At 39.2% G+C, this 15,354-nt stretch overlaps 1 protein-coding gene across 2 annotated transcripts; it reads left to right on the top strand.

The window, feature by feature from the left end:
- Nucleotides 1–88: 88 nt before the first annotated feature.
- On the top strand, nucleotides 89–14,384 carry TDP2 (tyrosyl-DNA phosphodiesterase 2). 2 transcript variants are annotated; one of them, XM_001497617.6, is made up of 7 exons: nucleotides 89–450; nucleotides 527–612; nucleotides 4,790–4,963; nucleotides 5,678–5,769; nucleotides 8,589–8,707; nucleotides 10,472–10,642; nucleotides 13,263–14,384. In XM_001497617.6, exons 1-7 carry the CDS (start codon nucleotides 286–288, stop codon nucleotides 13,542–13,544), a joined length of 1,089 nt encoding a protein of 362 aa, XP_001497667.4. In that variant the 5' UTR covers nucleotides 89–285; the 3' UTR covers nucleotides 13,545–14,384. The 2 variants fall into 2 exon arrangements, with proteins under 2 accessions (XP_001497667.4, XP_070101052.1); XM_070244951.1 differs by having other exon boundaries at nucleotides 129–450; nucleotides 8,520–8,707.
- The last annotated feature ends 970 nt before the right edge of the window (nucleotides 14,385–15,354 follow it).

Genomic DNA, 15,354 nt, shown 5'->3' with positions numbered 1-15,354 from the left:
GCGCACCCACCGCCCCTCACCCCCGCGGGTCGCGCACTGACGCTCCGCGCCCCGTAGCGAGCGCGCGCGCACGCACAGTTTTGCCCGCGCGCGCTCGCGCAGGTCTGGCCTCGCCAGTCCCAGCCGCCCCTCCTGTTGCTCGGGCTGGGTTTTCACCCGGTAAGAGCCGGGAGCGTTTCCCCGCCGGGCGGTGAATGCGGGAGCGCCGGGGCGGCGGGCGCGTGCGCAAAGCCGGCCGTCGACCGCCTGGCCGGCGTCAGGGGGCGGTCAGCCCGCGGTGAGCCGATGGAGCAGAAGAGCGGTCCGGAGCCTGCACCGGAGGCGGAGCGGGAGGAGGGGGAGCCCGAGGTGAAGAAGCGGCGCCTCCTGTGTGTGGAGTTTGCCTCAGTGGCGAGCTGCGACGACGCCGTGGCTCAGTGCTACCTGGCCGAGAACGACTGGGAGATGGAAGTACGCTGTCGCTGTTTCTCTCTTCCCGCCGGGTCCGTGGGCGCACAGGTTCCATCCCTGCGTCTTTGTTTTTCAGAGAGCGCTGAACTCCTACTTCGAGCCGCCGGTGGAGGAGAGTGCTTTGGAAAGCCCCCCGGAGACCCTCTCTGGGCCCGAGTCCTGGTGAGTGACGAGGGGGGCGGGGAGCCAGTCCGGGCGGAGGCGGGTTCTGTCGGCATGCCTCCGGCATCCTGGGGCTTGCCGTGGCGTGGGGCGGCCGATGGCGCGTCGAGTCCGAGTCCGGTCTCCCGTCCGAAGATCCGGAGGCGAGGGGTTTGTGCTGTTGCCTCTGGCTGGAGAGGCGCCCCGGCAGCAGGGCTAACGCTTCCCTCCCAAGGTCCAGACTGTCCATTCGAACGTAATTTGGAGCCCGAAGAGAAACAATCTGAAATGTAATTTTTGACTCTAATTATAGGAATTATGTAAGCAAGAGGTTCGGAACAAATGAATAAGGGAAAAACCTCTCTTGGAGAACAGTAACTTGGAAATCTTCTTGTTTCCTGTGTTGTTTGTTTATTTCCTCTCCGCTGGTCAGCCAGAATAATTTTATAAAATGCACACCCGCCTCTGGTATTCCGTCAAAAATCCAGGAATGACAAAGTTAAAGCCACCAATCGATAAATAGTGTTAAGTAAGAATTTATTGTGCATGTAAGAACAGTTCATGAACTGGGAGCGTCCAAATTCAAAGACGGTTATGAAGCTCAGTGGCACCAAGTTATAGATTGGTTTATAACTGAAAACTAGGAAGTTGTTTAATCTCTGCAGTGATTGGTTATTACAGTGATTTCTACACGGTAGGGGATGATTAGCAGACATCTGGTCCTATCCAAGACGTCCATGGGCATATTTGGTCCCTGGGAAATGGTTTTGGACAGGACCAGATGTCAAGGACCTTTTGCTGTGGACCAAGTGTCTGATGGATGTTTTGGACAGGACCAAATGTCCTGCAGGGCAGGGAATTGGTTAAAAGTGATTATCTCATACCATTTTTAGGAAGATGACTTGTTTGTTTTTTGGTTGTCGGAGGCATTTATAAGAAATAATCTAAGTTAAGTTTCACCTATGTTCGTGAAATACGGTAGATTCAGTTTTGCTTTCCTAGCTTAAATGGTTTTGTCTGCTCGGGAAGTTCTCAAGTCCCATCTCCATTTCGTATTTAATTTTAACAATTCTAACACTCCCTCCCCATTTCCTGCACTGCTGTTCTTTTAAGGCTAGATGCTTTACAAGTCCCTCCATAGTTTGAGCACTGCCTGTCTTTACAGGTTCGTCTCCTGTCACTCTCTCTTTCCTAGCCTACAAAAAGTTCCAGGCATATCATATTTTCGATTTCTCCAGTGGGCCATTTTCTCTTGCCTTTCAGCCTTTGTAAAGATATTTTCTTAGCCTGTTTATTTCCTCTGTCTAGAATTTTTTTTCCCTCTTTCCTTACTAAATAGTATTAACCTTAAAGGCCCAGTTTAGAATGATGCTTTTATAGTATCCTGCATGACCCCTGTCATAATAACTTAGTTCGTATTATAATTGCTGTTTAATATTTTATATCTCCCGCTGGCCCGCTGGACTACACATTTGGTGAAGAGAGTATCTGTTTTATACATTGTTGATTTCCCAAAGTCTAATATATTTGATTTGTAATAAACTCTCAAAAAATATGTATTGAATGTATGAAATTCTTCCACCTATGTGGGCAGCCTACACAGTAACTGTTCATAGTGGAGACTCTTTTCTCTCTTTGATCTTTCAGCTGCACTGGCTTACAGATATGATCAGATCATTTCATTAGACTTCGTTTTCTATCTGCCTAGTCTCTTACTGGGGAATTGTCCACCCACCCACAGTGGTATATCTCTGGCTCCCATGTTGTAATAGCTAGAGCCAGTTAGATTAGTAGAGATTCACCTAGCTCAAACTGCCCAGTCAGATCCTCTCTCCTGGGATTTCAAGATTAGGACCAAGAGATCTAAGTCTGAATCTTCCTGTGGAGCCGGAACTGTAACATGTTAACTTAGTACCTTTTGGGATCCATACCCATCTTTTTTTGTGCATGGGGAAGCTGAGACTGCTGGTCTGCAGATAGAGAATGAAGCCGAGGGGAGTTGAGTAGGATTGAGAGAAAGACTTGATTGCACTTCCTTAGACATAGCTGCATTCTTGTACCTGGCTCTGTGCCGTGTTCCTGTTTCATTATAAATTCCTCTCTTTTGCTCAGACTGGCCTGAATTAGTGTCTGTTAGTTGCAGCCTAAATTGTAACCAACAAAGAAATTGGAACAAACGAGGTGGATTCCCTGAAATAATCCCTCATAAAAAATGTGGATCAAGCTGACTGGCGGTGGGATGGAGGACCATTAGGAGTCCTCTACCCCAGAGTCGTAAATTGGCAGAAACAAGCAAAGTGGTTGATTAGGCCATGGCCTGTTGTCTCTTGTAACTCAGATCAAGTGTCAGTGAGAGTGAGGCTTTATAGAATAAAGTAAGAATTTATGCTGATATAAATACATTTGCCTAGGGGAGAAAGAAACACTTTTCCTTACAATAGAATTCCAACTACTAAATATAGAAGGCATGATGGAATTAGAAAAAACTCACCATTTGGGAACCACCATAGTAATAATTACTTCAGAGAGGAGTCATCAGTGGATACTAAAACTAATGGGTGAATGTTAACGAGAAACAAGATATTCACATAGTCTCAGAGTGCCTACCCACCAAATACTTATTACAAAAGGGAAAAAATCATAACTGTGCAGTGAAGAAATCTAGTAGGCAGTGCCTTAACCAAGTGATCGAAGTTAACAGCAGTACTGGGGACAAATCCATAGCAGGTGCCTCCTGATGTGCTGCACTGAGGAGGACACACTGTCACTTCTGTGTCATTCCTGCCAAAAGTGCATAATCTGAATCTATTCATGAAAAAATATCAAATCCAAACTGAAGGGCATTCTACAAAATAAATGGTCTGTATTCTTCAAAAATAACAAGGTCATGAAAGACAAAAACTGAAGAACTATTTGGATTTAGGAAGACTGAAAAAGATGTGTCAGCTCAATGCAACGTGTGATGCTGGATTAGGACATTAGTGGCACAATTGGTGAAATTTGTATAGGTCTTTAAATTATATGATAATATTGTATCAGTGATAATTTCCTGACTTTAAATAATTGTACTAGGGTATATATGTAAGCCTGTCCTTGTTTTTAGGAAATATGTACAAAAGTATTTATGCAAACGTTTCAGAATAAAAAAATCAAGTAAATGTTAAGTAAGTAAAACGTCAACATTTATGTGGGTGAGTGGTGAATAGAATTCTTTTACTGCTTTTGCAGTTCTGAAAGTCTGAAATTATTTCAAAATAAGTTAAAATAATAAGTTAACTAGACTTAGTGTGGTGATCATTTTGCAGTGTATACAAATATCAAATCATTATGTTGTGCACCTGAAACTAATATTATATGTCAATTATACCTCAATTAAAAAATAATTTAAAAAAAAGTTAAAATACTGGCATTAAATTTATTAAAATTATCAATATGGAAACCTATTTTGTAAATTTATGTAAGTTTATAAATGCTTAGCAGTCACCTTTTAAGTGTTTTGTCCCTGCATTCAAATGTTTGGGCCTTGGTGGGGATAGGGGAAGGTGGGGTCAGGTAAGACTCTGGACTGAAGCACATACATGTAGCCTCTCCAGCATGGCAGTCTCAGGGGAGTCGGACATCTTACATGGCAGCTCAGGGTTCCTGGAGAGAGTGTTCCAAAAGGTGTGAGTGAATGCTGCAAGCCTTCTTAAGACCAAGCCTCAGAAGTCCCAGAATATCCTTTTCACCATATTCTTACTGGTGAAGCAAGTCGCCAAGGCCCAGATTCAAGGGGAGTGGTGTTAGACTTCACCTCTCAATGGAGGGAGTAACAAAGAATTTGCAGTCATTGTTTATCTGCCACAATGAGATCTTATTGCAAATATGATTTAAAATGATTAATAGGATTTCTAAATAAATTTGGAAATCTACATCACTTAGTCTAATTTGGGGTCCTAGTTTATCATTTTAGGGACACATGTCATTGAAGGATGTTGAGCTGGCTCTAACTGTATTAGTGAGCAAACATTTGGAAAACATTGTAAGAATCTTTTTCCTCAGTCATGTGGCTTTTGCTTTTCTATAGACAGATACTTTCAGGGCTTTTAAAAAATCCATTTATCTGTAAAGTGAGGCCTGCAAATACTTAGAAAATACTTTTTAAATGAATCAGTTTATAGGTTATTTGCAAAGTTGTGTTTCATTCTGATCTTGCCAGTGTTGACCTAACCAGTGAGGAAACGACTGAGTCCGTTAGTTCCAAAACCAGCACAGCTGAAAATACTCAGCAAGAAGATGACAGCATGTTCTCTTTCATTACCTGGAATATTGATGGATTGGATCCAAACAATCTGCAAGAGAGGGCTCAAGGAGTGTGTTCTTATTTAGCTTTGTAAGTATCATTACTTCTGTTAATGGTAGCATGATAATGTCTTGCCTGTTTACAAAGAGGGTAACAACACTGTGGGCTTTGGCATCAGACCTGAATTGACAGTCCAGCTCTCAGAAGAAACATCTGAAAGAATGGAGAGGGATTGCCTCTAAGAGTGGGATTGTGGGTTACGGTAGAGAGTGAACACTAATTTTTGTTAGAAGCCTTCTACTACTATTTTACTTATTAAACTTTGTATATAATTATTGCCATGAGAATAAAATTACCAAAAAGATCTGTATCTGCCACATACTGGCTCCATGACCTTGTGTAACCACTTGTGAGCAACTCAGGTTCTCTGGAGCTCAGTTTTCTTCATCATGGATAATAATTGTTTCAAGAGAAGTGAAAGAGATCATAACATTTAAAGCATCTATTAGATGTAGGAGGATTGTAGGCTCTCAATGTTACTGGTTTCTATTGTCAGTAATTCCACTTATTTTAACTTTAAAGTGTTGTCACATATATTTTTTTAAAAATTTGATCTTTACAATATTATGTATTAAATAGCATAGATTTCTCATTTTATAGTTATCAAAGATCTGTATGAATATTGAATATTAGGTGTCCTAGAGAGTAATAATTTTGTTCCTTTTACGTTGTATTTTCCTAATCTAGGCAGCTGCAAATGAAATAGTGTACCTGGTATTTATCATAAATTGATGTTTTTATTAGGTACAGCCCAGATGTGATATTTCTACAGGAAGTTATTCCCCCATATTATAGCTACCTAAAGAAGAAAGCAAGTAGTTATGAGATTATTACAGGTAACAGTTTTCCTATTATTTAACTTGTCTTTTTCTTTGAAAAACAAGTCAATGAAAGAGATAAATCAAAATTAGCTTGTTGGAGCATATACAAGAAAAATCACAGATGAAATAAGTTTGAGAAAAGCCAGACACGGGATACTTGGAAAACTGTGGGAGAATACGTTATCCAGCTTACCTAATGTTAGGATATGTGAAAAGCTGGTTGAAATGATTTTTCAGGAAAATATAAATTGCCAAAATTTGAGACACTGAGTATCTTTTTGGTGAAATTAAATTACTAAAAATCTTAAGTGTGATAATTGCATTGTGGTTATGCTTTTTCAACAAGTCTTTAATAATTTTTATTTTGTTCTTTTTCTAGGTTTTGCCTTGAATAGTTCTTTGATGTTCTATCTGTTTTGTTTTTAAAGTGCATTTAACATGCCACTTTGGCTACATTTCATGGTTTTTGACTAAATCTCATGCTTTCTTTGACTTTTGCTTTTATATAGGATGTGATTTTAATTTTGATTTATTCTTTAACCCAGAATTGCTAAGGAGAAGGTTCTCTCTTAGTCTCTGTGTCTTTCTCTCTTTGTAGGACTTGTCTGTATTCTCTTGGAGATTCTTTTTGCCTCTCTTCTGTTTTGGATTTCTGTTTTCTGAATCCCATGCTTTCATTCTTCTGGGTTTACTTCCTCATTTTATTGGAGCACATTCTCTAATCACTTTCTAAGAAATAGTGGACGGAGAATGAAGTTTTTAAGTTGTAGCATATTTGGAAATGCCTGTGTTCTGTCCTCATAGTTAGTTGCTAGTTTGGTTGGACATAGATTTCTAGGTGGAAAGTCATTTTCCCTCAGAATTTTGAAGGCTTTATTTCCGTGTGTTCTAGTTCCCTTTCTTGATGATCGTAAGTCTGACGCTGTTGTAATTCCTGTTCTTCCCCGCTCTCATTCAGTAGCTTTGAGGGTCTTCTTTTTAACCCTAGTGTTCTTTGGGTCTTTTTTTCATTTATTGTGCTGAACACTTGGTAGGAACTTTCAATCCGGAGGTTTGTGGTCTTGAGGTCTGAAAAATTTTTTTTTTTCTCTCGCCTTTCCTCCTTCCGTCTCCTTCCTTTCTCTCTTTCCTCCCTCTCCCTCCTCCTCCTTATTCTCCCTCTCCCCTCCTTCCCACCTGTGGGCTGCCCACCTGCCATCTTTCTAGCCTACCTGCCTTCTTCCCTTTGCCCTTCATTCTTTTCTCCTTCTTTCCTCTCCTTTTTCTTCCCCCTTTCTCTTCCTTTTCCTCTTTCCTTCTCTCTCTTTCTCTTCCTCTCTCCTTCTCTTCCTTATAATCTCTTTACTCCTTCCCTTTTTCTGGAATCCCTTTTTGTCAAAAGGATGGACCTCCTTGGTCCATCCTTGAATTTTCATATCTTTCTTTCTTACTTTCCCATCGCTTGATTGTTTTACTTTCTTGGCAGTTGTCTTGACTTTTAGATGTCATTATTTTGACTTCCCAGGGACTCTGTTTGCTGCATGTCTGTTTTATAGAACTTACTATTCTTGGTTTATGGATGCAGTATCTTATCTCTGAGGATATCAGGCTTTTTTAAGTTAGTTTTTTGTTTGTTTGTTTTAGGTCTTTTCTCTTTCCCTGCGTTGTTTTCAGTCTTTCTTTTTGTTTGTTTTGGTGTCTGTCCTTCATGTTAGACCAGTTCCATAAATGTTTAGGGTTCTAAGTTCTTGGTTCACATTTATATTCCAGGTACTGAAAAGCCAAATACAGTTCGTACCTGAGCAGGCGACAGTGCCCCCACCACAGCCGGGTGAGGGATGGATTGTGGAGAGACCCCCAGTTGTCAGTATGTCAGGATAAAAAAGGCTTCTAATCTGAGGCCATTCAGTTTCTCGGAAAATAACTCTCTAACTTTTGGTCCTCTGGATGGGGGTTGAGGGGGGTGCTTGTTTAGCTGCTGGCTGGAAGCAGAATAGAGCAAGGGAGCTGAGGCGCCCTCTGAGGAGGCAGCTTTCACTTGATCCCTCTGTTCAGTTCCACACCTCAGCCCATCTCCCTGTCACGCCTCCCAGCGACTGGTGACTCTAGAGTTCAATTTCTCTTTACATCTCTAGTCTTCTGCTAGCCGAAGGGTGGTCACTTGGCTGTAAGGGGTTGGGGAAGAGACCCAGAGGCTGTTGAACCTTGAACTAGCCCTCCTATTCTTAGTAGCTCACCTTTGCATTCAAGTACTTAGAGTTTCCAGGCTTTGGTGGAACAAATCTGCTTGCTTCCTGTCCCTGGTCCTCTGCTGCAGGCACGCACCTGGTGTCTGTCTGTTCTAATAAACCAGTCACCGCTTCTCTGTCTACTTTGTTTTCTGAAAAACTTGGGAGCTTTCATTCACTGCTCCTCCACTTCTGTTCTCTTTTCTTCTTGCAGGTTTATCCCTTTCTAAATGTTTTATTCATTTACTGTAATTTTTCTGGTGCTTCCAGAGTGAGAGGTAAATGCATGTCAATTTGCCTTAGTTTAAGTCTCATCTACTCTGTCCTTCAGAAATTTCTCAAATTTTCTTCTTTGGTATTGGCACCTTTAACTATTTTTGGGACTGTGTGACTTCATTTTTATTTTTATATTTCTTCCATACTTCCAGTTACATTTTGGGAGGGAGCAGGTAATCATAGGGACATTGTTGACCATCTTCAACTGTTTTGAAATAATAGTTTACTTTTAAGATTTAGATCCATTTAAATATCTGTACCTGTTTGTTATAAAATCTTCAGGGGGACTTGTGATAAACTGCAAGATACTCTTGACCTGTCAGCCTAAATTCTTTTCCAAAACATTTGAAGGTAATGAAGAAGGATATTTCACAGCTATAATGTTGAAGAAATCGAGAGTGAAATTTAAAAGCCAAGAGATTATTCCTTTTCCAGATACAAAAATGATGAGAAACCTTTTGTGTGTGCATGTAAGTAATTTTTTTAAATTGACTGTTTCTTTAAAAAAAGAATGGGCTGTTTTTTATAGTTTGTGGAGATGTCTTTTTTAAAAAACCATTGCCTATAGAGGAGAATTTGCTCCTCGCTGATAGATTTTTCTAAAATAGTCTTAAAGACCTTTGTAAACTAAGTTTTTACATAAATTTCTTTTATTTTGAAGATTGGCACCTGAGCTAACATCTGTTGCCAATCTTCTTTTTTTGCCTTCTTCTTCTCCCCAAAGCCCCTGGTGCATAGTTGTATATTCTAGCTGTAGGTCCCTCTGGTTGTGCTATGTGGGACGCCGCCTCAGCATGGCCTGACGAGCGGTGCCATGTCCATACCCAGGATCCGAACTGGCGAAACCCTGGGCCACAGAAGCAGAGTGGGCGAACTTAACCACTCGGCCATGGGGCCGGCCCCATAAATTTCAAATATAGACAAATTTGTAAAAATAAAATCCTTGCTCCGTTAGATATTTTCCTAAGAGTATTTAAGAGTTTGCTAATATTCTACATTTGCTTCCTGAAGTACTTTTTTTTTTTTTCACTAAATGCACTGTACATAGTATGGTGTTGTACTCTGTGAGGCTTACAAAAATGAGTCAAATAGATCTTGCCCTCAGAGAGTAGCAAGGGAAGCATTGTAACTATAGTAACTAAAATAAAGGAGAGGCATAAATGCCAGGGAGAGGTACAAAGAATGATGTGCCAGGGAAGTTTAGAGAATAGAGAGGTGACTTTTAGCTAGATTGTTATTTTTGTTTTAATTGAGGTATTATTGACATTATATTAGTTTCAGGTGTACAACATAATGATGATATTTGTATATATTGCAAAATGATCACCACAGTAAGTCCAGTTAACATCTGCCACCATACATGGTTAACAATTTTTTTTTCCTATGATGAGATTAGCTAGATTGTTTAGTGAAAATTTCATGAAGGAAGTTGTATTTGAATTGGGCCCTGAAGAATATGTGAGATGTAACGTTAAGAACAGTTCAGGTGACAGAATCACCACAAGCAAACTTGCAAATTGCAAGTGGCAAGGTATATGTAAATCACACAGGGCATGCATGGGTCTAAATGAGCGTTCTGTTCAGTTGGGTGTAGAAGGCACGAAGAGGGGTAGTGTGACAAGAAGTAGGTGGAGTAGATTGGATATAGATTATAGAAGATCATGAATGCCCAATATGAAAGAATTTGCACTTGATTCTGTTGGCAATTAGTTTAAATAATAATAGAGCCTACATTGTTGGTATCTTAATTGCAAATGGTAAATGATTCTCATTCATTAATTTAACTGACCTTTTCTGAGTGCCAGGCTCTTGATAATATAGCAGTAAATAAAAAAAGAACCGTCTTTGCTTTCAAATGACTCATGGCTTTGTAGGAGAGGAATAATTGTGCTGTAATTCTGTTGAGGGGACCTTTTAAAACAGTCTTTCCAGCATGCCATAGGAGTGTAGAGGAGGGAGCCACTGACTGACTGGGGACATTGGGGAAGGGCCCACAAGAAGGTAACATTTGAGTTGGGTCTTGAAGTATTAGTGGGTGCTTGCTAAATAGTCTTCTTTGGGAGCAAAGTTAGCACCTGACACTTCTTTGATCTAGAAGGATAAGCACAGTGTTAATTATATAGTTTCACTTTAGTAAATATATACCAATGGGGTGAATAATTGCTGATTCTGTTATAAAAGTTAAGCATCGGTGGTTAGTGATAATTTTAACGAGTATAATTATCCTCTTTCAGGTGAGTGTGTCGGGAAATGAACTTTTCCTTATGACTTCCCATTTGGAGAGCACCAGAGGGCATGCTAAGGAACGAATCAATCAGTTAAAAATGGTTTTGAAGAAAATACAAGAGGCTCCAGAGTCAGCTACCATTATATTTGCCGGAGATACAAATTTAAGGGATCAAGAAGTGAGTGACAAAGTCACTTCAATGTTTATGGGTAGATTATTGCTGTGGAAACTAATGTAGGTTCATTTTGACCAAAGCTCTTAAAATTAGGACCTTCATTCACTCAAAATGTGTAAGTGACCTTGCGGATGCAATTCAGCAAATATCTATTTAGCCTGTGCAATATGCCTAGCACTGGGGAAGCTGAGGCGGAGGGGCTCTTACGTTATTGGGGAAAACATAAATTCTGTATATGAAACAGCACAAAACAATACACGTTGATTAACAAGAGTGATAGAAAGAAAATAATGATTAGAAGGGTTTAAAAAAGGTCAAGTTTCTTTGCAGTTTCTCTAGTTGCAAGGTGAAAAGAACAGAAAGATTTGACGATCATAGTTGTCCCTAACTTTCAATTCCTTCTGAGGTTTTCTTTTTTCCAACATTTTTTAGCCCCCTTTCCTGCCACCCCCGTGTCCAGGTCTGAAACAAAATCTTTCCTCTTAGTTCAGTTGAGATGTGTTGGGACTTTTTAGGACTTTTATTTGAAACATTAAAGGGTAAGCCTGCCCTGCCTTTCCTCCTCACTCTGGCTGAGTTCACGTTGGAGAAAAGTGAATTGAAATGGAGATTCTGTTCATTTTCACTGCCATGATGTCCAGGAGTGGAGGAAAAAGTGAAATGGAAGGTGAAAGTGTGTCTAGACTTAGTGCCAAAGTGAAGGCAGGACCCCAAATAAAAGAAATGGTACTCTGTTTATCTTACTGACTTCGTGTCCTTGTACACAGATTATTTTAAAAAATCAAGCATTCTATAGGACTATTTGTAAATCACTGACTTTATGGCAGCTATGTTTCTTGGCCTGGTTAACTAACTTACCTACTTTTTAAAAAATCCTGCTTTTCAACAAGTGGTCTTGGGAAAACTGGATATCCACATGCAGAGCAATGAAGTCGGATCCTTACTTTACAACTTATACAAAAGTTTAGTCAAAATAGATCAGAGACCTAAAGGTAAGAGCTAAAAACTATAAAACTCTTAGAAGAAAACACAGGAAAAGCTTCACAACATCAGATTTGGCAGTGATTTCTTGGATGTGACACCAATAGCACAGAACACAAAAGAAAAAATAGGATGGACTTCATCAAAATTAAAAAAACTTGTTCATCAAAGGATACTATCAATGGAGTGAAAAGGCAACCCATGGATTGGGAGAAAAGATTTGCAAATCATCTGACAGATGATTAATATTTAGAATATATAAAGAGCTCCTACAAAAAAAAATTTTGGTTAAAAAATGAGTATAAGATTTAACTAGATATTCTCTAAAGAAGATATACAAATGGCCAATAAGTACATGAAAAGGAGCTCAATGTCACTAATTATTAGAGAAATACAAATCAAAACCACAATGAGATACCTACTTCACATCCATTAGTGGATTGTTACCAAAAAACCAGAAAATAACAAGCATTGGCGAGGATGTGGAGAAATTGGAACCCTCGTGCAAGGCTGGTGGGAATGTAAAATTGTGCAGCTGTCGTGGAAAATGGTGTGGGAATTCCTCCAAAAATTAAACATAGAATTTCGATATGATCCAGTAATTCCACTTCTGGGTGTATACCCACAACAAATAAAAGCAGGGTCTCAAAGAGATGTTTGTTACCCTATGTTCATAGCAACATTATTCACCACAGCTAAAATGTGGAAGCAACGCAAGTGTCCATTGCCAGATGAATGGATAAACAAAATACATGTACATGCAATGGGATATTATTCAGCCTTAAAAAGGAAGAAAATACTGACACATGCTACAGCGTGGATGAACCATGAAGATCTTATGCTAAGTGAAATAAGCCACTCACAAAAGGACAAATATTTCATGATTCGTCTTAAGTGAGTTTCCTAGAATAGTCAAATTCATACAGGCAGAAAATAGAATGGTGGTTGTCAGGGAAGTGGGGAGAGTGGAATGGAGAGTTAGTGTTTAATAGATACAGCGTTTCAGTTTGGGAAAATAAAAAAGGGTTCTGGAGATGGATAGTGGTGATGGTTGCACAATAAGGTGGATGTACTTAATGCTGTAGAACTGTACACATTAAAATGGTAAATTTTATGTATATTTTACCACAATAAAATGTTTTTAAAACTCTTGAAGTGTGAATGGCAGAAGGAAGTATTAGCATTGTTAGTAAATTTCAAATAAAACTGAAGGCAGTTGACATTATTGGATATATAAAGAGTATACTTGTAAATTTACAGACTAAAGTAATAGTTTGCCTTCTTTTCACTTGTGTTCATTTTTTTAAAAACTACTAAAAGCAATAACCAAGGCCGTGGATTTTCAGCCTTCTGAGATTTATCTGACACTCAAAGCTAGGAACTAGCTATGGCAGAAGAGAAGGGGCAAATTCCAGACTTCTCTGGCTGTCAATCTTTTTATGTTACTTATTACCATGCAGCAAATAGTTTTCATAATATATCTAGTTATAACTAACATACCTAGTTTTGCATTTGTGTATTAATAAATTGTGACATTCTGACTTGAAATGTTGCAGTTAAACGTGGTAACAGTAAAGACACCTTTTCAAATTAAAGGAAAAAAGACAGTGAATGTTATAGTTTTCTTTGTTTTTCTTTTCAGGTTACCAAATGTGGTGGTTTACCCAACAACATTTTGGATGTCTGGGAGTTTTTGGGCAAACCTAAGCATTGCCAGTATACATGGGATACACAAATGAACTCTAATCTTGGAATACCTGCTACTTGTAAGCTTCGTTTTGATCGAATATTTTTCAGAGCAGCAGCAGGAGATGGCCACATTATTCCCCGGAGTTTGGACCTCCTTGGGTTGGAAAAACTGGACTGTGGTAGATTTCCTAGTGATCACTGGGGTCTTCTGTGCAACTTAGATGTAATATTGTGAAATACTTTCCAAATATGAGTTTTAGGTGTTCTGAGTAATTTTGTTGTGGATTTTTCCAAATATAATTTCTACCTACCTGGAAAGGTAGGTTTAATATAGAGGAATTACTGTACTGGATTGTTGTAACAGAGGAAGAAACTACTGTGATTTTATTTTGTGGATTGTATCCTCAGATTTCAGGCCTATTATTAATGTTTATTTAGACTAAAGCATACCTGTGTTCAGAATATGAGGCCTCTTAATGAAAGGGCACAAAAGGCAATCAGAGCTTTTAATAGTGCTCATAGGTGCCAGCTGGATTTCAAGCAAGGCCACATTGTCTTTGGGCTAGCCTTTGTATTTGATTTTTTTTTTAAAATCAGGAACCAAAATAGTTAATATTTTACATAAATCTTCAAATGAAAAAATAAGTTACTGAGTCCTTAGAACTGGATCGTTTAATATTTTACAAATTCAGATAATCTTAAATGAAAAAACCATGATCATCTGCATTTAAGTGGATGACAGCTGTCCTATATCAGACTTTATTTTTGTCAGCTCACAGAACATAATTAGTAAGCTTTAAATGAACTCTCATGATTTGGAATTCTTTAACTCATTCATGTTTGTAGTCCTGTCACTAACAGAGGCAAATTAGGTTTGATCATGATTAAGGTCAGTTTTAGAGCAACATTGGACTTTTTTCCTAAGAGAAAAATAAATGTGTAAAGAGAAATAGCCCTTTAGTTTTGCTACTTATAAAACTGAATTATTTTACAAGAGGTACACAAGAGGTGCTTTAAAGAAACATTTTTTTCTCATAAGAGAAATGTACTTTAAATAAAGGATTTTGCGTGTTTATACTTTGTCTTAGTATGTTTTAGTGCCCATGATGGGATTGAAGTTTTTGCCTGCTTCCTGTTTCTGGCTCTACTGCTGCTGTTTCACCTTTGTGTGGAAGTAAAGAGCTTTCCATGTTGCTTCTTACCCTGCCAAGAATTACCAAGAATATATTGACTTCCTCAGTATAAAAAAAGGAAAGCCAGTGGGAAAAACTAGAATGAGAAGCGGCAGACCTTTGTTTTCATCAGGGGTGTCAAAGTTAACTAAAACACCGAAAAATAGACAAGCTGAATTTATACGTAATATTCCCTTTGTAGTGACGATGGAAAGGAGTTTTATATGTTAATCATAATCATTAAAAATAAAATGAGGGGCCACCCCTGTGGTCTAGTGGTTAAGGTTGGTATGTTCCGCTTTGGAGGCCTGGGTTTGGTTCCCAGACAGACCTATACCGCTCGTCGGCGGCCATGCTGTGGCAGTGACACATATAAAATGGAGGAGGATTGGCATAGATGTTAGCTCAGGCCAAGTCTTTGCTCAGCAAAAAAATACAAAATAAAATGAGAATGCTAATATATTAGCATACATTAAGGAGGCAGTAGTTCATTTTTGTGAGAAAAGGATGTTTGGGGCATAAATTACATATTCATTTGGAAGAATAAGTCAGAAGAACCCCACCTCATATCACATTACAAAAAAAAATCTAGGGGCCAGCCCAGTGGTGCAGAGGTTAACTTCACATGTTCCACTTCCGTGGCCCGGGATTCACTGGTTCGGATCCCGGTTGCAGACCTATGCACTGCTTGTCAAGCCATGCTGTGGCAGGCGTCCCACATATAAAGCAGAGGAAGGTGGGCACAGATGTTAGCTCAGGGCCAGTCTTCCTCGGCAAAAAGAGGAGGATTGATGGCAGATGTTAGCTCAGGGCTAATCTTCTTCAAAAAAAAAGATGAATGAAAGTCTAAATATAAAAAATAAAATATGTAGT

Source organism: Equus caballus, chromosome 20 (assembly GCF_041296265.1).
Source record: "Equus caballus isolate H_3958 breed thoroughbred chromosome 20, TB-T2T, whole genome shotgun sequence".
Lineage (NCBI taxonomy): Eukaryota > Metazoa > Chordata > Mammalia > Perissodactyla > Equidae > Equus > Equus caballus.
This window is presented reverse-complemented; position numbering and strand designations above follow the sequence as displayed.